Raw genomic sequence first — 27,658 nt, 5'->3', positions numbered from 1 at the left:
CATTCCTTAGTTTTATTCTCTTAACGATATATCTTGGAGATTGTTCCATATCACTAAAACACTTCTCTCTCTCTAGAGGTTGGACCTAATTTGAGGTCTAACTAATGGGAAGCTGAGTTCGATATGCTTTTAGTTGGAGTTTTAGTGGGTTTTCATTATAAGGCTCACAGTCACTTCCAGGAACAGTTAGGTGATTGCTAGCTGTTCTAGTGTAGACAATCGTCTCCAGAAATACTCCTATCACCCATACCCTCTCTGCCGATTCAGCTGGTGTCCTGACATAAAGGTGCAGGGAAAGAGGTCACATCACTATGTCACCAGGACTATACCCCACGCACCCGACACAGGAAGAATGTGGGCAGTGGGGGAGAACCAAGGTCTACATTGTACCAGAAGCTAGTCTGTGGAAAACTCTCCCAATTCTCAGACAAGTGGTGGACTCCGTTCTCACTGTCTCCTAGCTACAAGGGAACTCCTCGCCATCGGGAAGACGGTCAACGACACGTCGTATGTGACTCTAAACGCACCACATGCTGTTTTCTTCTTTGTTGGGAATCCTGTGCAATCGAATGGATCTGAACACCTCTGTTGTAGGACCCAAGCCTGTAACAGTCACGCAAACAGCAAGTGTAACCGTGTGTCATGCAGAACGTTTTCTATAACACGATGCGTGGGGGTGTGTCTCAGCATAGAAAACATTTTGTTCTGACAAAACTTTGCAGTTCCCGATGAAACCACACACAAAGTTTGGCTTTCTCAAGTTTGACAATATTAGAAATTTAAGATTTATGTGACATTACCAATAATAGATTATGAAGAACAGAATAAAATAAAAAATAAAATACAAAACTTTTTTTGATCAAACATGCTAGAAGCCTGACTTTTCTTTCTCATTATAGAAAAAATAATAAAATCACTACTATCTGAAGAGGATGCAGCCCAAATTGTAGATGAAAAAATGTAGGGGTGCCTGGGTGGCTTAGTCAATCTGCCTTTGGCTCAGGTCGTGACCTTGGGGTCCTGGGTGAGCCCTGTGTCAGGCTCCCTGCTCAGCAGGGAATCTGCTTCTCCCTCTCCCTCTGCCCCACCCCCTGCTCATGCTCTCTCTCTCTCTCTCTCTCTCTCTCTCTCTCAAATAAATAAATAAAATCTTTAAAAAAATGTACTACAATGGCATGTCAGGTAGTTAGGTAAAAATTTCTTATTGTTCTGATCTTGCGAGTATGGTATTTGTCAGCTTTTTAAAGTTTGTAATTCAGGGGCGCCTGGGTGGCTCAATCGTCCGTTAAGTGTCTGCCTTTGGCTCAGGTCATGATCCTAGGGTCCTGGGATCGAGCCCCGCATCGAGCCCTGCATCGGGCTCCCTGCTCGGCGGGAAGCCTGCTTTTCCCTCTTCCACTCCCTCTGCTTGTGTTCCCTCTCTCCCTGTGTCTCCCTCTGTCAAATAAATAAATAAAATCTTTAAAAATTAAATTAAATTAAAAAATAAAAAAATAGTTTGTAATTCATAGGAATTTATTTTCTCACTCTCAATTAATACCTAATTTTGCATGTGTAGTTTTATATTCTTTTGTTTTAATGAGATCTCCAAATTTTTATAAACTTCAGGCTCCATAAAACTTGGGTTCGGGCGCCTGGGTGGCTCAGTTGGTTGGGCGACTGCCTTCGGCTCAGGTCATGATCCTGGAGTCCCGGAATCGAGTCCCGCGTCGGGCTCCCTGCTCGGCGGGGAGCCTGCTTCTCCCTCTGACCCTCCCCCCTCTCATGTGCTCTCTGTCTCTCTCATTCTCTCTGTCTCAGATAAATAAATTAAATCTTAAAAAAAAAAAAAAAACTTGGGTTCACCTTGTCCTTATGTAAAGTGCATTGCTTACGTTGGGTATCTGTCCAAAAAAAAAAAAAAAAAGATTGAACCCCCTCCCTTTTTCTTCTCTAGTTATAGTCAGATGTTTATTTAAAAATCTGATCCACCAATTTAGCGCTTTCCACCAACTCGGGGTACAGAAACCTTCACAGGCTTCACAATCTTCTGCTTAGGTGCTGACTTTATGGGAGACAGTGCTGTCTTTTTAGATGCTTGCTTAGCCTTTTTTGCTTCCTTGGCAGCCCTGATGGCCTGTTCTCGTTGAGCCTTCCTACCTTCAGGTTTCTGACTCCTCTTGGCCATTATATCAGCAAGAGATGCACCAGTGATGGTCCTCCGGAACTCGACAGCATGGCGGGTTCTTTTCTTTTGAATTTCTTCCCACTGTCCCTTTTTGTGCTTTCTTCTGTAGAGGACAGTCCAGTTTATCTGCAAAGGATTAGATAAATGATCTCAGAGATTTCTTCCAGCTCCAGAATTCTCTCTGTGGGAAACGTGCCCTGCCCCCCTCCTCCCAGCAGCTTGACTCGGACAAAAAGACAGGGAAGTCCTGTCTTGGAGCTTATCCAAGTCTTTCCTGCTGTACTTGGAGTCCTTTTCCGGCAGGGAGACAAAAGTACGGTTATGCAGAGCTCCAGGGGGAGAGGTGAAGACAGATACCTTGAAGGTATAAGCTTTGGGGGAAAGGGAAGACAAAGGGGTAGGACCCAAACCCTAAACCTAGGGAATAGAACGGAGGGCCACTCCCACTATAACAGCACTCGTGACCATTTGGAGCCTTCTTTTTTTTTTTTTTAAGATTATTTATTTATTTATTTGAGAGAGAGAGAGAAATTGAGAGAACGAGTGGGGAGAGGGGCAGAGGGAGAAGCAGATTCCCCGCAGAGCAGGGAGCCCGAGGTGGGACTCGATCCCAGGACCCCGGGATCATGACCCCAGCCGAAGGCAGATGCTTAACCAGCCACCCAGGCACCCTTAGAGCCTTCTTTAATTTAGCATTTATTGAGTGCCTACTGTATGCTAAGTGTGGTAACATGTTATCTCTAATCCCCCGCCATCCAGGACTCAAAGTCACATATAGCTCTGCTCTCTTCTGCCCTGCACACCCTTCCCTCCAGCCAAGCCATACTTCCCACATACTGTCCCCTTCTCTTGGGGAGGGCATTTCTGCTCCTACTTTAGTTCCCTGCTCAAGGGCACCTCCTCTCTCTCACCCCTCAGTTCACCACCAGGATAACTGGTCTTGACCCACAACCCCCACCCCTGCAACACCTGTTAATATACTCCTCCAAGACATTGACTGTGCAGCCAGCTCACAGCTCCCTGGTGCGTTGTCTTCCTGGCATCACCCCGTTTGAAATTACGTTGTTCATTTGTGGGTTTATGTTTTGTAGAATGTAAATCCCACCAGGGCACATTAATGAATAGTAAGCACCTGTCCATCAGCAATTAGAGAAGGGCCATGTTTGAATATTGCGTTTGAATTGGTGAATTCTGGGGTTTCTTCTTTCCTTCCAGCCAATAGGGTGAGGGTCATAGTGTGGCGTCTGTGGCCACACACCCCCGGTAAACCAGATCTCCTTACCCGCTGGAAAGGGGTGTAGGGGGAAAGGGGGGATTGCTTAGACTCTTCATTCCCTAGCCTTTACTTCCTCCCTCCCACCTGGGGTGGCATACAATTCAGCCCCCGGAAAGTATGACTTCGCTTAGTACATCCGAGAACCAGAGCATGGAAAGGTTGATGTTACAACGACCTGGGGCAGAGGGAGGCCAGGAACCGGGGTCCCACTATGCTGCAGAGATCGTCCATATGATCTCTGGTCAGACCTTTGGGGGTGAGTCTGTGCAACACTAAACATGCCCATCTCAGATCTAAGGTCCTTGAGGATCCAGAGTGGGCAGGTGCGGGGGGCTCGGGCAGCAGGGGGTGGTAAGGCTAACTTTGGACGGCGAATTCCCGGGCCACACCCCCAGCAAGTCCAAACTGAATATGAGTTTGTCCAGGAGCCTTGTTCATTAGCTCCCCAGGGGATTATGACACACGAAGTCACCTCGGAGAAAATCAGCAGAGTATCCCCAGTGCAACCTCGGAAATCAAACAGAAATTGGTCCCAGCTCCCCACTAACTTGGAGCCTCCATCAAGATCTTCTTGAAACTGTCTGGACCTCAGTTTCCTCCACTGTAAAATGGGGAGATTAATCCTCACCTCAAAGGTGTGATATATATGTAAGAGTCATGGCACACTTGACTTTTTAAGTCAAATCATTGGCCCAAACAGCAGGTGAGTCAACAACTGGTACCAAGTTATCTTTGTCATGGAATCAAAGCAAAGACAGTGAGGGGTGCTTGGGTGGCTCAGTCGTTAAGTGTCTGCCTTCTGCTCAGGTCATGATCCCAGGGTCCTGGGATCAAGCCCCGCATCGGGCTCCCTGCTCAGCGGGAAGCCTGCTTCTCCCTCTCCCACTCCCCCTGCTTGTGTTCCTGCTCTCGCTGTGTCTCTCTCTGTCAAATAAATAAATAAAATCTTAAAAACAACAACAACAACAAAACAAAGACGTGAAACAAACTGTCACAGGAGAGGTACCCACCCACTGCCCAACTCTCCAGGACATGGAAAAGTTCAATGAACAAGTTCATTTCTCCAGGGGCCTCAATCCTCTCCATCCACACACAAGAAATGATCCAGTCCCCTGCGAACCAATTCTTATGTTTTCTGTCCCATTATTTCAGGCAATCCAGATTTTCTGAGACAGCTTTCATCGTAAACAACCGATTAGATCATTTTCTGTAATAGAGGCTTTAGATCTGCACTGAATTTATCTTTCCTTCCACCTCAAAGGTCAATCTTTTCAATAAGGATAATTTATTGAATGTACGGGGAAATAGGACTGAATTTTAATACTTTACGAGACTTCTCATTCAGTTCAATCAATAAATCAGGGCAATAATCTTCCCTATACCATGTGGCCTAGTTTTGATTCGGAAAATAGGAGCCCCTGTCCCTGTCCCTGTACACATACGTAAGTGGTTGAATACGTAAGCTGCGTGTACCCTCTCATCTTTCTGATGCCTGCTTTCGCCTCAGCCAGCAGTGGAACATGGAATCATGGTTCCTGGAACCAAGCACAGACTTTGGATGCAGAGACTCAAGCTTGAGCTCATATTCTGACTCAGGTTTGCTGAATTGGATGACCTCAGGACCTCTGCCCTCGCTAGTCTCTTGGCTTGGACACCCTTCCGATAGCTAGCTCCTTCTCAGCTACAATGTGAATTCATCAGAAAGGCCTGCCTGGCCGCCCCACACCCGGCCTCCACTCCCACAGCAGCCCATTGCAGTGTTTTTATAATGAATTCAGCATATTTTGTTTGCTTTTGTATTTTCTGTCCTTTGAAGGCAAGGCATTGGGTCTTACGTAGGCTCTTGTGATGGAGGCTGTGTGGCCAATCACATCCATACACGGGGCCTCAGAATTCTCATCTGTAAAACAGGGAGCATAACACCCAGCTCTGAGGTCTGGGTGAGGATTATGGGACACAATGACACCCATGGTCCTTTGTCCCCCTGCCCCCAGAGGGCAGCCTGGAAAGGAGATGTGAACCAGGATCTGGCTGGGGTCACAGGGGCTGGAATTAAGGCCATGTCTCCACCTGTTCGTGGGCCTTCTACAGCGCACCCCCCCCCCCCAAGGAAAGGATTGAGTGCCTTCCTACTTGCCCTCCAAGATCTCTCCCCATTTCCTCTTTCCCCCTCCCCTCCCCCACCCAACCTCACCAGCCTTTCCAGGGCTGGAGGGGTTTTCCTGGGAAGGGTGTGAGGCGTTAAGCCCTAGGAGGTCAGTATAGGTTGTCAGTTAATTACAGGCGCTTCAAGGATAGCTCGGCTTTCTTGCCGTCACCCACCCCAGTGTTCCCAAGTCACTCAGAGCAAGACATTTGCAAACAGTAGAGATGGACACAGCTTTCAAAGGCCAAAGCCCTGCATTTCCTGCTTCCTGTGCTGGTGTCTCTTCCTTTCACCACCCTCAGTATCCTCCTCCTGCACCTTCCCCAGTGACCCCCACTCTGGACCAGGCCCTACCTGCCTGGCCACAGCTCCTGAGTCTCCCTCACCAAGCCCTATTCCCTGGGACTCACTGACACACAGCCTTGAGTCTTCCTTAAGAGCATAGCCTGGCTCCCCCCACATACACACATTGCTTTGCAATGTTGGACACATTCCTGCACCCTAAATCTATAAAATTTATGAAATGATGCTTTCTACTCATTCATTTATTCAATGCCTATCTATCAAATACCTACCAGGTACCAGCAACTCTTTTAAGCTTTGGAGGTACGTCAGTGAACCAAACAGATGAAATTCCTTGCTCTCGCAGAGCTTACATTCTGGTGGGGAAGAGTGACCAGAAAACACAATGAAAAAATATATATATAATAAAGATAAGTACTAAGGATTAAAGTTCAGCAAGGAAAGTGGGTAGGGAGCATGTGTTGGGGGGTTCACTTTGCAGACACATTTCTTTGGATTCTCACAACCATGTTTCAGATGAGAAGCCTGAGATCTAAGTAGGCTAAGTGATTTGCCCAAGGTCATACAGCTTGTAAAGCAGTTAAGTCAGAATTTGAACCCAGGTCAAATCTATGCTATCTTTAAAAAGTGATTCCTGACAGCCCCTAAATCAGTGCGGTAAATATGGTTGCCTTTTATTTCTGGGATAAATCATTTCAGTAATAAAAGAAACAGAAAGAGGTCTAAGTACACATTACGTTACGGCTTTTATTGAGGAATGCAATAAACATACATATCACTTTCCTGCATAATTTTAATGGCCTGCGGGGAAGAATTTTAGAAAAGCATCTCAGTCGGCTGAATGGTGAGTTTAGGGGAAAAACTGACCCAGCACAACCCCTTCATCTCCCAGATGAGGTCACTGCGGTTCTGCAAGGTGACTCGAGGTCGTTCACCAAGGCGCTCACCAAGCCGAACCGGCTTCACCAGATTTCGTAGTCTTTGCGGCTTTAACCCTCCCTGGGCCTGGGTGGCTCCAGAGGGCGCTATGGCTGGTTCTCCGGAGGGCCGCCAGGGGGCGATAGACTGCAACGGACTCAGGTGAGCCGGGGACCGACTCCCCTTGGGCGTGACGTCACCTGGCGATCCCGGGGCCCGCCGGTGGGAAAGCCGGAGGAGGGAGACCTTTGGTGGAGGGAGAAACAGCAGGAGAAAAGACACCTTGGCTAGGAAGTCTATCCCTTCTGCCCTCCCCGATTTCAGACTAGCCCCCACCAGTACCGTCTCCCCATTGCCGCCTGGACCGCTCTAAAACAAAAGCCTGACTTTGTCGCCACCCATGAAACTCTAATTAACGACACCATCATAGCTTACAGAAAAAAAGCTAAACACAGACCTGCATGATCTTGCCCTGGCCTAATTCCAGGCCAACATCCTCTTGGGCCCTATTGATATGCTTTCAATTCTCTAAATGCATCATACTCTTTCTACCCTGTGAGCCCTGAAACGTTTGGTTCCCTCCACCGGAAATATCTTTTCGCACCAGGCTTACCCGGAGAAATCCGTCTGTCTTTCAGCTAAATGTCACCTCTGTGAAACCTCCCCTGACAAGAGCCCCTCCCTCATCCCCCTTACCCCTCAACTCCAGTTTGGAGTCGGGGCATCCTCCTGAGTTGCCACTACCCCCATAGGCTTCCCCTACCACATTGTAATAAACATCCGTCCTTGCCTTCCTCCTCCAGTTCTCCTCCAGCGCCCATCACAGAGCAAAGCAAACGCAGAGTTTATTAAAAGATCGCAGAACGAACGCAGAGAAAGCACAGAGTTTAGGCTCTGCCCCTTGTGTGACCTCAGACAAACTATCTGGCTCATGGGTTTGTTGTAGGGAGTGAATGCATTCATGCATAAAAAGTGCTTAGAACAACTGAACACTGTAAGCCCTCAACAAACTTTGACTTGTCATTTTCGCCGCGGCCAACGTACGTCATTGCCCTTTTAAGGGACCCTCCCACTTTCTCATCTAAGCGGAAGTACCGCCTCAGGGTTCAGGAAGTGACCTCAGAGCCCCTCAGAAACATGGCTGCGGAGCGTTCTTCCGGAAGCGGTCACGGGCATCTTCGTGACGCACGAGTTACAGCGTCCCGTGGGGTTTCCATGGTGCAGCTCCCGGCCCCCAGTCCCTCCGCTTCCTCTCCTGCCTGAACGCCGTGGACAAGAAGGCAGGCGCCGGGTCCCGCCCGCGACGGAGACACCACCTGGCGGGGAAGAGTTGGGAGAGCAGGTGACGCTCTAGGCGAGCTCGTTCTCGTCTCTATGGTGCCGAGCGCTCCTTTGCGCCTCTCCCGCGCGTCGGGGCGGACGTTGCCCCTTTAATCGGCGGAGGGCGGTGCCGAGGAGGTCCCGCGAGAGCAGCGGGGGGCGGGGGGCGGTGCCGAGGCTGGGGGCCCGTGGCGGATGGAGCCCGCGATGGAGCCGGAGACTCTGGAGGCGCGAATCAGTGAGTGTCCGGGAGGGGCGCGGGCCGGACCGGAACCGGAACCGGGGGCACGAGGCGGGCCCCTTCTCGGCGGGGGCGGGGTGCGCGGCGCCCCCTCCCCACGCTCCGCCTCCGGCCCAGGAGAGGCGGCGCCCCGAGCCGGTCCCTCCGACCCTGGGGTGAAGGAAGAGCCCACCAGCAGCGCGGACCCGCGGTGGCAGCGGGCACCGCCCGCCCATCCGATCCTTGGGGGAGGAGTGAGCTGCGCCCAGAACCCCCAGGACGGAGACAGTAGTCTCGAAGCCCCTGAGGCCCAGACTTCTCCACTGAGGAGCGGACCCCCCCCAAGTCATTCCCTTAGGCCCGGGAGGGGGCAAGCCGGCGGCCCTAGGGCTGCATCTCAGACCCCAGAGGGAGGGACCCTACTCTCCGTGGGCCCCAAATCCTCCACTCTCTGGCCCTGCATGGAGTGATTCCCTCCTATACGTTCCTTGAGCTGCAGCTCTTCTCAGATTTGCTTGTTTTCTCGCCCAGGAAGGGAGGACTCACTGGCCCGTCAGATCCTCCAAGCCACACAGTGAGAAACCCTCAAACCCTACCGGCTTGGGAGGGTCCCATCTGAGACTCCAGAAGTAATGTCAAGTTCTCTATCACTACCCTCAGCTCAGCCTCTCAGATTCTGTACCTCCACCAGAGACTCCTTTCCCAGCCCTTGGTGACCTTCCTCCAAAGGCCCCTGAACCCCTTTCTCTGTGTGTCCCCAGGCACCGGTTCCTACTGCTCAGGCTTCTGAGTCCCCACACCCTCCACCTGACCTCCCTATCCCATACTGCTGATGGGGAGATCCTTGACTCTCACAATCCCCACACTGGACACTCCCTGGGCTAATGACAGCTCCCTTCCAAGTCTCTTCTCCCCTTGGTCCACGTCGGTGCCAGGGCCTCAGGGAGCCCTTGGTCTACCTTCAGCTCAGCTCCTTGGCCCCTGGCACACCAGGGAGCTGTGCAGGGGGATTTTCGGTCATGGCCAGCCCTTTTTGAGCCAGTCTTGAGCAGAATTGAACCCTGAGGTTGGTCCCAGAGCCACAGCATTTCCAGGCATGTTTCAGAGTCAGTCTAGCCAGGGGAGGGGAAGAGCATGGAAAGGAAGCACTAGGTGGCCATTGAGACTGTTCCAGAACGCCACAAGTGTCCAGGTCCCAGCAGCAGCTTGGGAGGATGGGCAGGGCCCTGGCTGACAGAGCTGACAAACTTCGGGACTTGAGCTGAAGGTGATACAAAACACTCACAGGTTTAGCAGTGGTGGGGATTTTCTGAGAGTCCAGAGTCTGATCTGAGAAACAGGAGTCAGGACACCTGGGTTTGGCAGTAAGCTGGACTCTAATAGACTGAGGCTACAATTGTTTTCTCTTTTTCTTCCCCTTTGTGCCTTACTGAAATTATACGCTCTTCCCTTGGCAGTGGTTTGGAGGTAAAGAGTAGCTTCTGGTAGGTAAATGCTGTTGTCACCACTGTGGAGTGACAGGGTAAAGTCATGCCCTATTGTGAAAGACTTCCCTCTTGCCTTCCCTGGGTGTTCTCCCTTGCTTCCTGCCAGGGAACGGGCTCCCCCCAGGTAGAGGTAAGAGGCCTGGGGGTTGGGGGCCCAGGCCAGAGAGGTTAGTCAGCCCTCCTTGGAGCCAGTGGCTCTCACTCTGAGCCAGATGCAGGGGAGAAAGCTGATGTCTCGTGATGCCACTGCTTCTTCCTCACTGGCTTCTGACTCAGGAGCAGTTTCTAGAACTAGCTTCTCTGTCCTCACTCAGACTCATGTGTCTGATACTTGTAAGGGACTTCCCGTTTTAGGGTCCCCCAGCCAGATGTCATTGAGAGGGCAAGACCCAGCCCCATTCTATCTTTCTAACCCCAGACTGGTGTTCCTCAGCCTCTGGCCACATTGGGGGACTAGAAGGCAGAGTAGATGGCCACACTTTCCCTTGGTTGGGGGGGATGGCAGCTATTCCTAGGTCCCTGGGCGGTCAGCAGGGGCTTCCTTTCCCTGAGGGACTAGAGAGCTCTGCAGGGCTCCTGGAACAGAGATTTGTACCCAGAGAGAAAATGCTTCATTCAGATCTCTGCTCAGCTGCACCTCCTCTGAGAGCTCTCCCAGAGAGAGCAGCAGCACCGCCCCCCCATCAAAACACTTTCTGTACGTTCTCCTTGCTTTAATTTTCTTTATGGCACTTCACAACAGCATACAGTGTTCTGTTTGTTTATCTGAGTAGTCGGTGTTTCTCTTGCTGAGCTGTGAGCTCCGGGAGGGCAGGGATTTTGTCTTGTTCCCTCTGTGGCCCTAGCACTCAGAATATTTATTGGATAAATATGAATGGAATAAATGGCTGCCAGGCATTGTGATCCCAGAGCTCTGGGCCTTCCACCACAGCATAGAACCCAAGTGGGCAGGCACCACGTGTTGGGTCCTTGCCTCCTCCTGTCCATAGATCCTTCTTTGTCCCACCTGCTGGGATATGTTCCCTCCACACCCCCTGCCCAATGTCAGGCTTGGGCAGAACAGGCCAGAATAGAGTGAAACTTAGAGAGACTTCTGGGAAGGTGGTGAAAATCCAGCTCTGGTTGTCGCCATGGCCCCGCCTTGTGTCAAGTGTTTTGTCATCTAAATCAGTCCACATTTCACTCCAACTCTACAAATGGGGAAACAGAGGTTCAGGGAAGTTTCGTGAGCTACTTGAGTATTTTTTAACCAGCGTTGGGTGTCAGGGAGGTGACCATCGGGCCTGGTTTATCACCCCCTCCTGTAGACCTGGCCACTTTCCTGGCCCTTTCCTGGCCACTACCCATTCCTGGATTCAGACTCCCCCAGAACCTATGCCCACCTGCCCACAGCTGAGCCCTCCTTCATTCATTTGTTTGCCAAGGGGAAATCGGTGTGTGCCCAAGAGGCTGGGATGCAGTGCAACAGCAGGCTTGGGCCCTCTGATGAAGGTCAGAGCTGGGGCCACGCAGGAGAGAGCTGATCCAGCAGTGCCACCCTGGGCAGGAGCCAGGGTTAGGGAAGACTTCGTGGAGGAGGTGATACCTGAGCCTCATTCCTCACTAAGGTCCTTCATGCTCTGCCCTGTGCTCAATGATCCACATCGCTCCTCCTCATTCACGGCCCTCATGCCATCCCCAGCCTGGTTAACTCCTGCTTGAGTGTTGCCTCTTCCGGGCAGCCTCCCTGGCCCCAGGCCCAGCTGAGTCCCCTGCTCATGGCTCCTTCGCCTCCCTTTGTCACGTTGTATTGAGAACCTAGCTTCCCTTGGCCCACTTCCCAGCCACACGGCTCCTTAAGAGCAGAATTATGGCTTTTTTTTTTTCTTACCTCTGGATCTGAGTGTGTAAGAAACAAAAGAAACGGAGGTTTCTTTTGAAACGAGAACTGTGAGGACACTTTCAGAAGCAGAATCAGAGGAGGTACAGTCAGGCAGGCAGACAGGCTTGCAGCTGCAGAGATGGGAGCCCGAGGGAGTGGGGGAACAGCCCCTGAGCACCATCACTACAAGTAGGGCTATCCAGGGAGAGGCTGCAATGGAGACAGTGTCCAGGAGCTCATCTGTCCGTTGATGCAGCTGAAAGATCATCACTCAGGTCTTGAAGCTATCGGGGCAGGAAGTCAAGGGGAGTCTTTTTGTATGCTCAGTCCTACCCCTTATCCCCTACTGATCAACCCTGCTGCTAGAGTAGGGAGTGGGAGAGGCAGGGACCCCTTTCACCAGACCATGCTGGCCCTCTCTCCTCCTGCAGACAGAGCCACAAATCCCCTGAACAAGGAGCTGAATTGGGCCAGCATCAACGGCTTCTGCGAACAGCTCAACGAGGACTTTGAGGGGTAGGTGGCCTCCTCCTTTGCTCACGTACTCAACAGAATCCACTGTGCACCTGCCATGCCCACGCCAGACCCTGGCCTCAGGTGGAGACATGAGTGGGTTGAGACTCCGTTTTCATTCTAATTGTGCTCACAAACTAACGATGGCACCACTACCATCACTCCTTCAGTATCTGCTCCCAGGAATCTGCATGTTTATAAAGTTCCCAGGAGCAGTGTGGAGCCCGCTCAGCCCATCAGTGGTCTCCAGACCCAGGACGGTGCCGTCCTTCCCATGGGGGTTCGAGTGCTGACGCCGGGCTCAGGCCAGAGCTTTCAAAGCTGTGTCAGCAGAATACTAGGGGGTGCACTGTCTGTGTGCCACCCTGTAAACTGGGCCTCACTGAACCCATTTTACAGGTGAAGAGGCTGAGGCCCAGGGGACTCAGGGGTTCCCCACAAAGAAAATGGTAGTCCTGGGCTTGATTAAGCCCAGGCCCGCCTGAGCCCCAGCCAGTGCTTTGTTGGGACATGCTCCCCAGCTGGGAGGAGGCCAGCAGGCCCTTTGCTGAAAGAAGAGCGAGAACCACCTGCATTGGAATTAGTGCTTGTCAAAAATGCACATTTGGGGGGCCTAGGTGCAGGCAGGGACTAGAGTGGCAAGGAGCATGGGGTGGCTTTGCTAGCAGGCTCCCCAGGTGGTGCTCAGGTTTGGGGAGCACAGCCAGGGGGCTTCTGCAGGTGCTCTGCTTTGGGAGGCCGTGCATACAGTGTGATGTGCGCAACCCGGAGTCCAGCTGCTGGGGTGCGAGTCCCGTCCCTCTGTCAGCTGAGTCAGCTGGGCAAACATCCATTTCCTTTGTAAAGTGGGGGCAAGAGTACTGTCGACTCTGGAGGGCCCCCCTGAAGGCTGGGCAGGAAAAGGCACATGAGGAGCCTCGTCCATTCTAAGCGCTCAGTCCATGTTCAGTGTCATGGTCACTGGTGACGGGGTCTTTTATGATCTAGTAGACGGGCTCACCACCTCTACTGTGAAGCTGCTTTGCTTTCTCCAAGCAAAATGTCCTGGGCGCCCTCAAATTCCCAGGGAGCTCTGTCTGCCTGTCCTTCATGGTCCATTGTCATGGTGTACTCCCAGACCGGGCCCTTGAAGGCCGTGGTCCCCTCTCCAGCTCACAGTTCTCGGCAAAGCTGGCTGAGGGGCTGAGCTCATGCCTTTTGAAGGTCCCCAGCTCCGAGTCCTTGCCTGGCCCTGCCCTGTCGGGCCTCAGTCTCTGGCCCTATCGAATCAGAAAAGGAGCTGGGCCTTTGCATCTGCCCCACTGAAGCAACCAAGGGCTGCGGTCCCAGCAGGGTGGTGTGGCAGTCCTCCCCTGGGGTGCCTCAGGCTCCAGCTGTTTGGGATCTGTGCCATTCCTCTCACCTAGGCCTCCACTTGCCACCCGGCTGTTGGCTCACAAGATCCAGTCACCACAGGAGTGGGAGGCGATCCAAGCCCTGACGGTGAGAAGCGGAGAGAACGTGCCGTCTGTCCCCCGACCATGTGGATGGCACAAGACGGAGGTTTTTTTGGGGGGGTCCCATCAGGCTCTTCTTTAGAGGCCAAAGGAGTGGGGCCAGAATGGCCTAGATCGGGAGTCTGGGCCAGCCCTGGGGGCCCATGGCCTCCTGCCCCAGCCCCTGCACAGTTAGGCCTCTTGTGGGGAGGAAGCCCCCTAGGACCATCTGGCCCAGGGGTTCCCTGCTGCAGCCACATGTCAGATCTCCAGGAGGCCGGGCACATACTGAATGAGGGCTCCACTGAACCCGAGCTCCTTCAGTATCTGCTCCCAGGAATCTGCATGTTTATAAAGTTCCCAGGAGCAGTGTGGAGCCCGCTCAGCCCATCAGTGGTCTCCAGACCCAGGACGGTGCCGTCCTTCCCATGGGGGTTCGAGCGCTGACGCCGGGCTCAGGCCAGCTGTGTCAGCAGAATACTAGGGGGTGCACTGTCTGTGGCCCCCAGGCACGGGCCACATAGCAACCCACTACAGAACAAGGCTGACCTCGGGTGGTAAACAGTTCTTCTTTTCATAGTTATGTATTTGTTTTGATGGGATGGGGTTTTCTCAAATACATGCCAGTTCTATGAGTTCACAGACGTATAGGATAAGGCAAGGTAGATGGTACCTGTTGAAGTTTAAAAAACCATCAAAGAAAAATCATAGGATTTTGTGGTGCTCAAAGGCGGCCAGGCTGGGGAGGGGCTCCCGGGGTGGTGATCAGGCTCAGGGGACTCTGACCCTCAGAATCCTCTTGTCCTCAGGAGTCGTTCCCCCACCCTCTGAATGCCCATCCCTGGGCTTCCGGGCCCTGGCCAAGGTGTGGTGGGAGGCTGTCTCCTCTGACCCCTCTCCCTGGGGTCCCCCCCCAGGTGCTGGAAACATGCATGAAGAGCTGCGGCAAAAGGTTCCATGACGAGGTGGGCAAATTCCGCTTTCTCAACGAGCTCATCAAGGTCGTGTCTCCCAAGGTGGGTGCTCCCAGCCCCAGCTCAGGCCTGCGCTGTCACTGGGGGGTTGGGGAAGGACGACCCCCTGTGGGAGGTGCCTGACCGCTGTCATCCCGAGAGCTCGCACTGGGGTTCCTGCGTCTACTGCTCAGCCCCCCGTTAGAAGTCTGACTGGCACAAACACAGAGCCTTTCTCACAGTCCTTAACAGCAGAGTCCGGGGCAGCGGGGGTCCGGGAGGGGGGCTTCCAGGCCACCCAGTGGCTGGCGGCTCTGCAGCTGCCCACGGACGGGGCTGCTCAGGCTTAGTGAGGAGTGACCACAGGGCATGCACCCAGCACGGCCGCCCTGGCTCTGCTCTCTCCCCGAGGACCTGGCTGCAGCGCCCCACCCGGGGCTCTAGTGGAGGGTCTCCCTGTCCCCACCTCACAAGAGTGGCCTCCTTGAGGCCTTGGATGCTGAGGCCCCAAATCTGAGTGGCGGAGCCTGCTGATGGGCGAAGCCCCAGCATTGGCCTGGGGGAGTCCCCCCATAGGGCATGCAGCTGTTTGAGGCCCCTTGGATGAGAGCCCACCCCTCCTTTGCTCATACTCCGCTCTCTTAACCAGAGCAGCTGAATGTCCCCCCCGGCCCCCCATTCTCTTCCTGGGAGGCGACTGGTGTGAGAGCCAGTTCCCTCGGCCTAGTTTGCTGCTAAGAGACTGTGAGTGGGACCCGGGCGAGCAGTGCCACGCCCACCCCTGCCCTGGCCAGCCCCAAGCCAGGAGGCTCCTCCTTCCCGAGGTCGCCGAGTTAAGCCATAGATGAGCTGGCCCTGAGCAGGCGCTGGGCTCCGCGCCTTCCCTGTGTCAGCTCTTCGTCCTCGCCATGATGCCGCTGCTGTCATCCCGCTTAACAGGTGGGGCAGCAGAGCCGGGACCAGACCGCTCTGCAGGCTGAGGTTTCCAGGGGAGTCCTGGGGAGGCAGCCAGCTTGGGGCAGGGGTTGGGGCTGCAGCGAGCGGGGCCGGACGATGGCAACGGCCTGCTCTCCCCTCGGTCTCAAGTACCTGGGCTCACGGACATCGGAGAAGGTGAAGAACAAGATCTTGGAGCTCCTCTACAGCTGGACGGTTGGCCTGCCCGAGGAGGTGAAAATTGCAGAGGCCTACCAGATGCTGAAGAAGCAGGGTGAGGCGCTAGAGGGTGGGGTGTGAGCAGCGCCTCCTCCCCCCGAGTGGGGGCTTCTAGCAGCTTCAGGGGCGGCTTCTGGCAGTGAGATCATGGGGCTGCCCTTTAACTTTTTAAGAACCTATAGCTAATGGGGCCTTTTTATGGCTCTGAAACTAGGTTGGGTGGAAAGAAAGTGAGTTTGGGTCAAACTTCTCAGGGAGTGGCCCCCACAGAGTGGCCTCAAAATATGGGTGCCTAAACTCCTCCACGCAATTCGACGTTGTAGTTCAGGAACCAGCCCTGGCCCACCAGAGTCAGAGCCAGCATGCTGGAGAAAGACTGTCCTCCACCCTCCATCCTACCCTCGCCTGCCCTCCCTTTCCCATCCCACCTCCTGGCCCTAGGCCCTGTTGACAGCCTTCCCACCACCGTCTGCTCCAGGGATTGTGAAGTCCGACCCCAAGCTTCCAGATGATGCTACCTTTCCTCTTCCTCCTCCACGACCCAAGAATGTGATCTTTGAAGACGAGGAGAAATCCAAGGTGAGGCTCCAGGGACGGGTAGGAGGGGGGTACATGAGGACCTTCAGGGCCCACTTGGTCTGAATTCCAGGCCCTGGCTGCCCTGCCCTGAAGCAGAGGCTCATGCGGGCACAAGTGGGTGACAGGAAAGTTTATCAAGCACTTCTCCGTGCTGAGCAGTCCCATCCAGAGCCCCTGCCTGTAGTAGACACGAGAGCATGTGTGTGTCCCGGGAGTTTGCGTATTTTTGTCTTTGATCCTTCTGATGGTAATTGTATTAACTTTGTGTTAAAGAAGGAGATGTGCTCGTGGGCAAGAGATTAAACACTATAGAGGAGGAGAGATAAAAAGTAAGTGTCTCCCTAGTCCCGGCCCCAGAGGGAAAGCACTGTTGAGTTCCTGGTACATCCTTCCAGAACGATTCTCTGGCGATAGTAACATAACATTTTGTACCGTGTATCAAAGACTTCTTTGGGGAGCATTCACGTGCCGTGTTTCAGTGCCCCCCCCCCCCACCATTAGGTGTCGGTAGGTGCTCACCATTTCACGGACAGCTTAATAAGTACCCCACATCCTACAGCAAGGAAATGGGGAGCCAGGATATGACCCCAGACCCAGTACCGGTGTCAAGAGTCCTGCCCCTCTGTCCCTGCAGATGCTGGCCCGCTTGCTGAAGAGCTCCCACCCCGAGGACCTCCGAGCAGCCAACAAACTCATCAAGGAGATGGTGCAGGAGGTGACTGCCAAGCCCACGGCTCGGGGAGGAGGCAGAGAGGGGATTTGAGCTGGGCCACCCCAGGTGGGGGGGTGGTGTGTGCGCGTACGAGGAGCCCTGCAGTGGCCAAGAAAAGGGCTGTCACGGCCAAGAAAGAGCTGACTGGCTGGGGGACCTTAGTGGGCAGAGCCAGGACCCATGTGGAGGGAAGACTTTCCCAGCAGCCGAGCTAACCTGCTATAGTTGGACTTCTGTGAGGCTGACGACCTCTTCCACGAGAGGTAGAAATAAATGACGCCTCGCTATGTTTAGGGTATTTCTGTAGGTATGTTTATCATGAGAGAGAGAAGCATACGTGTTTAACTTCTAAGCAAGGATACGTATGGCTTGGGTGCACTGAAACTTTTTGTATCGGTGAGGGCAGGCCATCAGAGCTTACAGTCTCCTGGAGACCTGCAGGGCAGGAGTCCCAGGTTGTCTTCCAAGGGCAAGCTCTGTGCCCTGACAGTGCAGAGGAAGGCCGGGTGGCCCCTCTCAAGGAGGGTGACTGTCAGATGGCACAGCACAAGCCCACCTTCTGTCCCGTGAGGGAGGAACACGCATAGTAAGCACAGTGGGCGTGGGATGGGAGGGTCGCTGTCCTAGTTCTGTTGTACTGGGTGACCACGAAGGCCCCCTTTCACTCTCAAGGCACCTCCTTTCAAGGGACAAACGCAAGAGGGCAAGGGTCATGTAGAACCACAGGTGTAGGTCTGTGGCCCTCGTCCTCCAGAAGCACCTGGCCCAGCTTCCTGAGCCATCCTGGAGGTTGTGTGTGAGGGCCCCGCAGGTTCTGACAGGCTCGTGCAGAGGCCTGGGACCAGGGACCGTCAGCAAGAGGAGAGGAAGTGAGCACGGGGTTGGCAGAGGGCTTTTTGAACTAGAATGCCCTGTCCTGGGCACGAGCCCCGTGTAGCAGGGTCACACCACGCCAGTGGAAACTCTAGAGTGCTAGTGCTGTGGACGGTGCCTGGCTCAGAGCAGGCGTGACCTGGGCTCCCCCCGGGGCGGCCGCCTCCCTAGGACCAGAAGCGGATGGAGAAGATCTCAAAGCGGGTGAGTGCCATCGAGGAGGTGAACAACAACGTGAAGCTGCTGACGGAGATGGTGATGAGCCACAGCCAGGGCGGAGCCTCAGCCCGCAGCAGCGAGGACCTCATGAAGGTGTGCCTGCCTCCTCTGCCCAGCCCCCACCCTCTCCTGGCCCCTGCCGGCCTGACCCCTGCCCCCCACCCTACTGCCCCCAGGAGCTGTACCAGCGCTGTGAGCGGATGCGGCCGACGCTCTTCCGACTGGCCAGTGACACGGAGGACAATGATGAGGCCTTAGGTGAGCCCCTGGCAGTCAGTCCTGTCTCTCCGCCTCCTTCCCCCTCCCCCCTCCCCTCCCAGCCCTTGGTAAGTATCTGCAGTTGGCAGGAGCTGCCACCAGGGGGCCCCCTTCCCCAGCACCGACTTTGGGTTCGTGCATATCCAGGAGGAGGTAGAGAGCAGGGGCTGGTGTGGTTAGGAGATCCCAAGGGCCAAGTCCCTACTCGGGCGTTTCATGTCCTGCCCCCGAGCTGAACAGGCTGAAGCAGAGAGAAGGGACTGGCCCAGGTCACCGAGCATAACAGTGGCAGAGCCAGGGTAGGCCAGGGGCTCTCTCCAGACACTGCCTCCCTGGTAAGGGCTAGAAACTAAGGACAAATCCCACAGGCCTGAGCAGCTCCAGAGCTGGGCCTTGTGACTCCTGCCAGGGCCATGTATCAGGTTCTCGTCCTATTCTCTGCCACCGTGTCAGCCAGTCTCCGGGGCAGCAGTCCGGCTACCATCTCAGCCTCTGACTCAGTGGAAACTCATTGAGGGCCTCCCCCGTGCCAAGTACCTGGTCCCTGCCCAAGGGACTTGCTTCCCAGACCCCTCAGCCCTGGCCCCTGAGGGGATAACTTTGGTAAGGGCCTAGTTTGTGCCAGGCACTATTCTAGTCCCTGGGGACATGGTGTGCTTAAAATCGACCAAAGCCACATCCTCAGCAGAGCGTGCAGCCTAAGGAGAGGGGACAGACAAGAAACCAAGGCCGTGAGCAGTTAGGTTTCTCAGGTGGGCATCAGTGACACGGAGACTAGCAATCAGGGAGGGGACTAGGTGGTGCAGTGAGCGAAGGCCTTCTGAGGGGACTTAGGGTGAAGACCTGAAGGCAGGCAGGAAGGAAGCCACACAGAAATGCGGGGGGCATCCAGACAGCAGAGCCGGTGCGGAGGCCTGGAGGCCAGAACGTGCCACCGTGGTCAGGGCGGTGGGGACATGGGACAAGGGGAGGTGACAGAGGGCCCGAGTGAGTAGAGCAGTTGGGATGCCCCCGGCCCCACCCCCTCACACGAGGGTTGGGATGGACTCAGGGTGCTCCTCTCCCCGCCAGAGCCCCCCACCTTCCTTCAGCCTAGTCTCTCCCCTCCTGCCTGTTCCAGCCGAGATCCTGCAGGCCAACGACAACCTCACCCAGGTGATCAACCTGTACAAACAGCTGGTGAGGGGCGAGGAGGTCAATGGCGATGCTGCAGCTGGCTCCGTCCCTGGTGAGCAGGTGGCGCAGGGGGCCGGGCAGGGCCTAGCGGGCTGGAGCAGCACAGAGTCCGGGCTGGGGGCTATGACTGCCACGGTGACCCTGCCCCTGTAAGACGGGGAAGGCCCCTAGGGAGACAGCTGCAGGGAAAGTGTGTGCCAGGGCTGTGGCTGGGGCGGAGGGGAGGGAGCCAGGGTTTGGCAAGGAGGGCAGAAGAAGGAAGGCCTTTCTTTCATTTACTAAATCTGGCACCTGTTGTGCGGGGCTGGATAGCACCCTCCGGGCTTAGTCTACTTATCACAAGGTGGGAGGGAGGGTTTGACATGCAAACGTTGCAGGCTCGGCTCCATCAGGGTGAAGGGACAGCCATGGGGGCCCACGGAGGTTAGAATAGGCCCTGTTGTGGGGGGGGGGGGGGGGGGGGGGGCACTACACAAGCAGCAGAGTTTAAGCAAGACCTCGAAGGATGGGAGGCAGTTGGCCAAGTAGAGAGGAGGAGGAAGTAGGTTCTGGACAGAAGGAACACCGTGGGCTAGACAGAGGGCCTAGTGGCAGATTTGGGGGGCTGAGGCAGTGTGGCCAAGGGTGGGGGGAAGGAAGCGAGGGCTGTGGGGGGGGAACAGCTTGCTGCCCCCCACACCAGGCGCCTTGGCCTCCGAGAGCCTGACTGTCCTCCACCCAGGCAGTGCCCGACTCTCCTTTCCCCCTCCAGGGAGCACCTCTGCCCTGCTGGACCTCTCCGGCCTGGATCTCCCTCCTGCGGCCACCACCTACCCAGCCATGCCCACCTGCCCTGCTGACCCGGCCAGCCCCGAGCAGCCTAGCACCTCAGTTTCCCTGCTTGATGACGAGCTCATGTCTCTGGGTGAGGAGGGGGCCGGGCCCAGAGGAGGGCGGGGTGGCTGCAGGTGGGGGTGAGGCCTCCGGCTTCCTGTGAGTCCTCTGGAGGATGGGGTGGGTGTTAGGCCCATTTCACAGCTGAGGAGGCTGGGGCTCAGGGAGGTTCGTACAAGCTCTTACAGTCAATGGGTTGAGGCTGGCCAGCCTCTAAACTCACCTCTGGTAAGCCCACCACACCTGGGCTCCAGTGACCTGAGGGAAACCGGCGGGACTTCCCTGCAGCAGGTTAGAGCCAAGAGTGGGGAGCAGGCCCTCAGCGGCCGCGGTTTCCCCACCTGTTGAGGAGGAGAGAGGCAGCGGGGGGAGTCGAGGCCCCGCGGCGGCGGCAGCTCCAGGCACCCCGTGCCCCAGGCTGGTCCTGGACCACAGGCCGGGGGAGCCACGGGGAACAAGGTGCACGCCCGGGGAAGACACAGGGGCGCCCGGCCAGCCGGGCAGTTGTCAGGAGTCCAGCTTTCGGGCAGCAGATGGGGCGTCTGAGGGCTCAGAAGCGGGACACCATAGTGACGGTCTCTGTCTCAGTCCTCAAGTTGTTAAAGAGAAAGAGAGTTTGAGCTCTGTCGAAAGAATCTGGAAGGTTTTGTTGGGGAACTGACTTGGAAGGCAGGAGTCAGACTGTGTTCTCTTGAGCCAAATCTGAGGTAAAAAGCCAACCTGACAGACCAGAAGAAGCATTCGGGTGCCGGGGTCCCGGGCAGGTGGCTTTCCTAACCACAGCTGCCACGCTGTCACATCACAGACCGCCCTCCACCCACCACAGGAGTGGGTGCCACCAACGTCCCCGCTTTACAGATGCGGGGGCAAGGCTTAGGAAGGCGGGGTGACTTGCCCAAGTGGGGGGCACGCAGGTTAGGACGAGGCACTCCGAGCCTGAAGCCTCTCTCCTAGCCTCTCTGACACTCTGACTCAGCTCATCAGCCAGGAGAGGGACATGAGGACTTGGAATGGGGCATGAGGGATGGGGGACAGTGGACCAGCAGCTGGCACCCTACCTAAGAGGGTCTGACCACGGGGTGTCCGTGGGCCTGCTTCTGCTTCCCACCCACCTGCCCCCTTTCCATTCGGAGCTAGGGGCGCCTCAGGGCGAGGGAGCCCTGACCCTGTTCTACAGCGAGGGAAAGGATGGCCAGGGACAGAGCGCCCCCAGGCTCTTCTGGCCCCGCAGAGCCGGTCCCCGGCCCCTGGCGGCAGTTGCCTGACCGGGCAGTCGGTGTGTGTGGCCCCAGCCCCCGGCCCCGCCGCGAGTGGCGGGGGCAAAACCACCTCCTCATGAGAAGCAAGGTGTGCTTGGTACTTCCCGTCCCTGAGCTGCTGCAGCAGAGCCCTGAGCCTCCAGCTTCCGTTGGTTTCTACTCAAAGGCAAAGAAAATGTGGGAACAGGAACCAGAAGTGCCAGGGCAGCACCCGGCCAGCTTGGGGGATAGAGGAAGCCTTGGGACCACAGCGGGGGCTTGTCCTAAACGGTTCTTTGCGGCAGGAAGGGTGAAGGGTGGGGGCAGGGCCAGCAGCACGGACTTCCCGTCCGCGAGGAGGGTGTCCCGGCAGTGTTCAGGCACTTCCTCTGATGGGCTAATTTGTCACGGTCCCCTCACACAGACGCTGCTGTTGGCTCGGTTTTACAGATGAGGCGGAGGGAGGTTGTCACCAGCCCGAGGTCACACAGCCGAGTGGCAGGGCTGTGTTCAAACTCCAGCAATGAGGCCATGCTCCTTCCAGGCCCAGATGCTGCCCCTTGTGGGCCACGTGGCCTGGGGCAGGTTCCCTAACCCCTCTTGACATTTGTTTTCTCGGTCCTGAAAGAGGGATGACACCCCTACACCTGCGTTCCATGGTTGTTTGAGGATTCAGTGAGCCCTGTGTCTGAGGAGCCTGGCACGTCGCGGCGGGGGGGGGGGGGGGTGTAGGAAACCTTGGCAGCCACCCCCGTGTCGTCCCTGCTCTCAGGGCGGTGTGCCCAGGGGAGGAGACCCGGCAGTCTGAGCTGCCTGCATCTCGCCCTTGCCCATCAGAGCTTCAGGCTGCAGCTTACTCCTTCAGGATTTGCTAGAAACGGGATAACTTGTCTTCTCTAGGTAAACCCTGTGGTGAAGTTGGCCTCGAGGGCGCTTCAGGGAGGGCAGAGGTCAGACTGGTTGGTGACCTACTGCCTTCCACTCCTCGGCAGGCCAACGGGCAGAGCGATGCACAGGGCCCCCGACTCTCCTTGGCCCCAGCCAGCCCGCCCTATGGACACGGGCCAGGGCAGAGAGGGCCTTTAGAGTCTGCCCCAGCTCCCGCCGGCCGCAGTGCACGTGGGGACACTGCAGCCCAGCCAGGGGCTGCTTGGAGGCTGGGGCACCGCCTGCCCCCGGATGCTCAGAGGCCATTGTGGGGGGGGTGCAGAATGCCGCCCCCTGTCCGTGGATCCTCACCTGGTGTCTCCCACTCCGTCCTCCCTCCCCGCCACCCCTGGGCAGCCAGCTGCCAGCCGACTATGAAGACAGCAGTCCTGATGTCCAGTGGTTGAGGTGGCTTCGGAGTGGCAGGAAAGGAAGCTTGAGTGGGTGTGGGGAATGGGCCTCAGGATCTTTGGTTTCTGCTTCTGCTCTGCTGCCGGTTCCAAAAGTGGGTTTTCCCCTTTGAGCTAAGCCTCTTGGGGGGCCGCAGGGGGAGGGCAGGAGCCAGCGACCCCCAGGCCAGCACGCAGCTACCCCCCGCCAGCTCCCATGCTTCCGCTCAGGAATCTGGCTCCTTCACCTCTTGTCTCGCTTCCTTGCAGGCCTGAGTGACCCCACACCCCCTCCAGGCCCAAGCTTGGACGGTGCTGGATGGAACAGCTTCCAGGTAGGAGGGCCAGGAACCAGCCCGACCCCTCCCAGGGGTAGGGTGGCTGGGCCAGACAGCCTGCTGGGGGTAGTGAGGTGGGAGGCCCATGCGGCTGCGGCCCTGGGCCTGAGGCACCTGTCCCCAGGTGGGGGAGGGCAGGCATTCTCTCCTCACCTCCACGCACTCTCCCTGTGTCTCAGCGTTGGGTTGGGATGGGGTTCCCCATTCTTTTTCTCTTGGGGTGACTTTAAGGTCCCTGGAATTTGATGGTTTCTCGAGTAGAACCCCAGACCAGGCCGGCCCACGAGGGGGGTGCGGGCCGGCAGGAATGTTGTCCCCTTCCGTGCTGCTGCTTCCCCAGGTGTCACTTGGAAGGAGGGGAAGGGGCCTCAGGGCAGCGCACGGTGACTCCGCGCCTGCCCCAGCACAGCCCTGCCCATCTGTGTGCTTTGTGTATGCCCAACAGTCCTCTGATGGCGCAGAGCCCCCAGCCCCACCTCGGGTCCCTGACACGGACAGCCAGGCCTCTGCGCAGACGTCCCTGCCAGCGAGCAGTGGTCTGGATGACCTGGACCTCCTGGGGAAGACCCTCCTGCAGCAGTCACTGCCCCCGGAGTCCCAACAAGTGCGGTGGTGAGGGCTGTGCCCGGGCTGACGTGGGATGGCAGTCGCGCCCACCCCCACCCCCTCCCCCACCCGGCCCCATGGGCAGCAGCTTCTGGGCTCTCCCAGGCCCCACAGGGAGAGACCCGGGGCCCACGTGCTCCTGTGAGTGGCGGCTGCTAGAGGACCGCCGCGGGCCAAGCTCTGTGCTGGGCTGGAGGGAGGCAGCAGGGCCTGAGGCAGGTGCAGGGCCTGTCCCGTGGAGCACAGAGGTTATGAGAGAAAGGAGAGCTATGCCCTACAGGGCAGGGGTGGCGGGCGGGGGATCAAGAGCTCCCTGTGCCAAGGTGAGGAGACCAAGGCCGGAGAGACAGGGAGGCGTCTGAGCTGGCCATTAGGGACAGCCAGGAAGCCTGGCCTTTCCTGTGCCCCTGATCTCTCGGCCCCCAAAGATTCACCCCCCAATGCCACGTCCCCCAACAAGGGAGAAGCAGCAGCCGACCCCCCGGCTCACACTTCGGGACCTGCAGAATAAAAGTAATTGCAGCTCGCCCAGCTCCGGGGCCACTGGCCTCCTCCACGCTGCGTCCCCCGAGCCCTCCGGGCCTCTGCAGCAGCCCACGACGACTGAGCTCTCGCTGGCCAGCATCACTGTGCCCCTGGAGTCCATCAAACCCAGTGAGTGGGCCGGGGGTGCTGGCGGGTATGGGCTGGGCTGGGACCCCCTCGCTGTCCTGTTAGGAGCTCTGACCCGGGAGGGAGCTCTGAGGGAGGCCCTTGCCCTTCCTGGGACCCTGCTTTCTCATCTGTCCCAGAGTGAGGGCAGAGAGCTCCAGAGTCCAGGCTTCCGCAGGCAAGAGGACTTCTTATGCTGGCCACTGGGTGCACCCTCCCCAGAAAGGCAGGGCCAGGACAGAGAGGTTCGGGGTCTCTCAGAGATCGTGAAACCAAACCAGGATCAAGATGTCGGTCCAAGCCTGAGCTGCTCCTGCCCAGGAGCAACAGGGGGGCCACTCCCGGCCCAGGCCGTGAGCAGACCAACGAAGACAGGCAGGTCTTCTTGGCCTTGTCCATCTCATGACCTCACTGTGACTGAGGGCATCACCCCCAGTGTCCCCAAGAAGTGGGTAGTGGTGCCCCTCTCTTAGCAGCAGGGAGGACCCTGAACAGCAGAGTGACTGTGCCAGGGTCGCACGGTGAGAGCATGACCCCAGCTCACCCCTCGGCCTTCAGCATTCCAGCAAGGAGTACTGGGGGAGCCCCAGCTGTGACCCCGTCTGGGGTGGGTGTCCTGCCACCACCAACACAGTAGAAGTGTGCCTGCCCCGTCTGGGTGCCAGTCTGCACCCCGGCCGCCCTGCTGCCCAGGGTCGAGGCGAGGACCGGAGTTTGTGGACTCGTCCACTCCTTCCAGCAGCGCAGCGAGTGCCTGATGGGAGCCGGTTTGGGGAGCGGGTTGGACGCACTTGGGCTCAGGCCTGGCACCACCCGTCGGCCTCTCTCCTCCCCCCCTGCCAGGCAGCATCTTGCCAGTGACGGTGTATGACCAGCATGGCTTCCGGGTCCTCTTCCACTTTGCCCGGGACCCGCTGCCCGGGCGCTCCGACGTGCTGGTGGTGGTGGTGTCCATGCTGAGCACCGCCCCCCAGCCCATTCGCAACATCGTTTTCCAGTCGGCTGTGCCCAAGGTGACGCGCACATGCCTCCCTCCTTTGGAGGCAGGGTAACTTGGGGCTGGAGGGGAACCAGCTGGCTGGGGGGGGGGCGGGCAGGAGGCAGGGTCCCTCTGGGGATTAGGGGATAGAAAGGAGCCAAAGGCCAGAGCCCCCGGGCCCCCCCGGGGAGGAGCTGACAGGCGGACTGGGCCCGGTCCCTCAGAGGATGGGGCCAGGAAGCCAGGGCTAGCCGGCCTTCCCGCCCTACTGCCTGCAGGTCATGAAAGTGAAGCTGCAGCCGCCCTCAGGCACAGAGCTGCCGGCGTTTAACCCCATCGTCCACCCCTCAGCCATCACCCAGGTCCTGCTCCTCGCCAACCCCCAGAAGGTGAGGGGCCCGGCTGTGACAGCGCGCCACCGTGGGGTGGGGGCGGCCTGTTCTCTCCCTCTGACCTTGCCTTCACCGTGTCTGCCCCAGGAGAAGGTTCGGCTCCGCTACAAGCTCCTCTTCACCATGGGCGACCAGACCTACAACGAGATGGGGGATGTGGACCAGTTCCCGCCACCCGAGACCTGGGGGAGCCTCTAGAACAGGGAGGGGCTGGGCAGAGGAGGGGCAACAGGACTGGGCACCGTCTAGCCTGGGTGGGAGGCTGTGGTGGCCTAGGACACCCTGTGTTCCCATGGCGATATCCCCTGGGCCTGGTGCTTCTCCCCTCACCCCTGCGGCCTCCTCCTTCCTTGCCCCCTCCCCTGCGGAGCTGAACCCAGCGGGAGGCTGGGCCTGGGTTTGCACTGCTGGGGACCTTCGCCACAGGGGGGAGCCTGGAGCAGGGAACAGCTGCGTGGCCTTGGAAGGACTTGGGATCATGGGGGAGAAGCATGGCTGTCGGGCAGGGGCCAGGACCTCAGGCCCAGCCCTGACCCCAGCCTGGGGTGGGGTCATCCCCACCTGTCTCTTATGCCTTATGGGAAGGCCCAGCCATAACTCGGGGGGCCATGCTGGCGCAGGAACCAGCTCAGGCCTCCTCCATAGGAACCGGGTGACTGGTGGGGGGTGACGCCTGCACCCCCAGCTCTTTGCACTCTCTGGTGTGTGGTTTGACTCTGCTTTTCTTTCTCAGTGGCCCTGTGGTCACCATCTCAGGAGGCCCAGTTGGGGGAGCCCCACCTGTCCCCCACTTCTTGTGGGGGTTTCACTCCACCCGCCTGCCCCCTTTGCCGTCAGGCCTCCTGAGGGGCTGTGGGGGCTGTGACTGCTGGCCCAGAGGTCATGGCAGACCTGGGTGCCCCGGCTGGGGGCTCCAGGGCCCCTGGCCAAGGGAGGTCCTGCATTGGAGTTCTCAGTGCGTCTCCTTCAGTCCCTGGCCTCTGCCGGGGCCTCCTGTGGGCGGCTCACCTCTGCCCATCCATCTGTCTGTGGGCCGAGTGGGGTCAGTGTGTGAGTGAGAGCAGGAGTATTTATGGAAATAAAACGTCCTTTTCCTGGACCAGCTGCCCTCCGGGCCCTTCTGAGGTGGAGGGAGATGGGGGTCCAGGAGCGGGAGGGCCCTGGGGCTGCCCTGCAGGCCTCTCTAGCTGGGTCTTTGGAGATCCAGCCACGGTTCCCCTCCCCATCACCCCTGAGCCTTTCACCGGAAGAGGCCCTGCTTGGGGGCCTGTGGTGGTGCTGAGTCACCAGAGGGCCCAGGGCTGAGGCGGGCCCAGAGCCGTCCCAGCTGGAAGTGAGTGGCCACTAAGGCCTGCCAGGAGCCACAGCTGCTGCAGACGCTGAGTGGGAGGCCCCCTGGTTGCTCACGACTTCCTCCTGCTGCTCTCAGCCCTCCAAAGACAACTGCGGGGCCGCACTAGAGGGCCCTGCCTCGCCTTCTCTTCTCGCCTTTCCCCAGAGGCTGCTCCCAGGAAGCAGGGTGCTAATTGCAGTTGGTTTCTAGAGAGGCCCAGGGATGCTGCACTGGGCCCTCTGCCAGTCCCAGCTGCGGCTCACTTACCCCCTGGTGTTACCAGAGTTCTCTCTTCCCTGGGAGGCTCCGGTCCAGTCCCCA

At 57.4% G+C, this 27,658-nt stretch overlaps 1 protein-coding gene across 4 annotated transcripts; it reads left to right on the top strand.

Annotated features, from left to right (window-relative positions):
- The first annotated feature begins 8,012 nt into the window (after positions 1–8,012).
- On the top strand, positions 8,013–27,135 carry GGA1 (golgi associated, gamma adaptin ear containing, ARF binding protein 1). Of its 4 annotated transcripts, none has more exons than XM_021687645.1 (17): positions 8,013–8,368; positions 12,130–12,214; positions 13,618–13,693; positions 14,604–14,702; positions 15,726–15,849; positions 16,273–16,373; positions 17,008–17,088; positions 18,130–18,270; positions 18,354–18,435; positions 19,556–19,663; positions 20,363–20,515; positions 23,309–23,373; positions 23,822–23,988; positions 24,443–24,636; positions 25,477–25,646; positions 25,891–26,001; positions 26,092–27,135. In XM_021687645.1, the coding sequence occupies exons 1-17, from the start codon at positions 8,326–8,328 to the stop codon at positions 26,200–26,202; spliced, it is 1,911 nt and encodes a 636-aa protein (XP_021543320.1). In that variant the 5' UTR covers positions 8,013–8,325; the 3' UTR covers positions 26,203–27,135. The 4 variants fall into 4 exon arrangements, with proteins under 4 accessions (XP_021543320.1, XP_044771748.1, XP_044771747.1 ...); XM_044915813.1 differs by having other exon boundaries at positions 8,022–8,368; positions 23,822–23,980; positions 24,447–24,636; XM_044915812.1 differs by having other exon boundaries at positions 8,022–8,368; positions 13,618–13,753.
- The last annotated feature ends 523 nt before the right edge of the window (positions 27,136–27,658 follow it).

This window comes from Neomonachus schauinslandi, chromosome 5 (assembly GCF_002201575.2).
Source record: "Neomonachus schauinslandi chromosome 5, ASM220157v2, whole genome shotgun sequence".
Classification (NCBI taxonomy): Eukaryota; Metazoa; Chordata; class Mammalia; order Carnivora; family Phocidae; genus Neomonachus; species Neomonachus schauinslandi.
Note: the sequence above shows the minus strand (reverse complement) of the source record. Positions and strands in the feature narration are given on the sequence as shown.

Excerpts from the sequence above, each read along its gene's own strand:
- GGA1 (XM_044915812.1), top strand. The coding sequence starts at position 8,326 with ATGGAGCCCGCGATGGAGCCGGAGACTCTGGAGGCGCGAATCA. Across the intron at positions 14,703-15,725 it reads TCAAGGTCGTGTCTCCCAAG|TACCTGGGCTCACGGACATC; the intron begins GTGGGTGCTCCC and ends CTCGGTCTCAAG. Across the intron at positions 20,516-23,308 it reads TGACGAGCTCATGTCTCTGG|GCCTGAGTGACCCCACACCC; the intron begins GTGAGGAGGGGG and ends GCTTCCTTGCAG.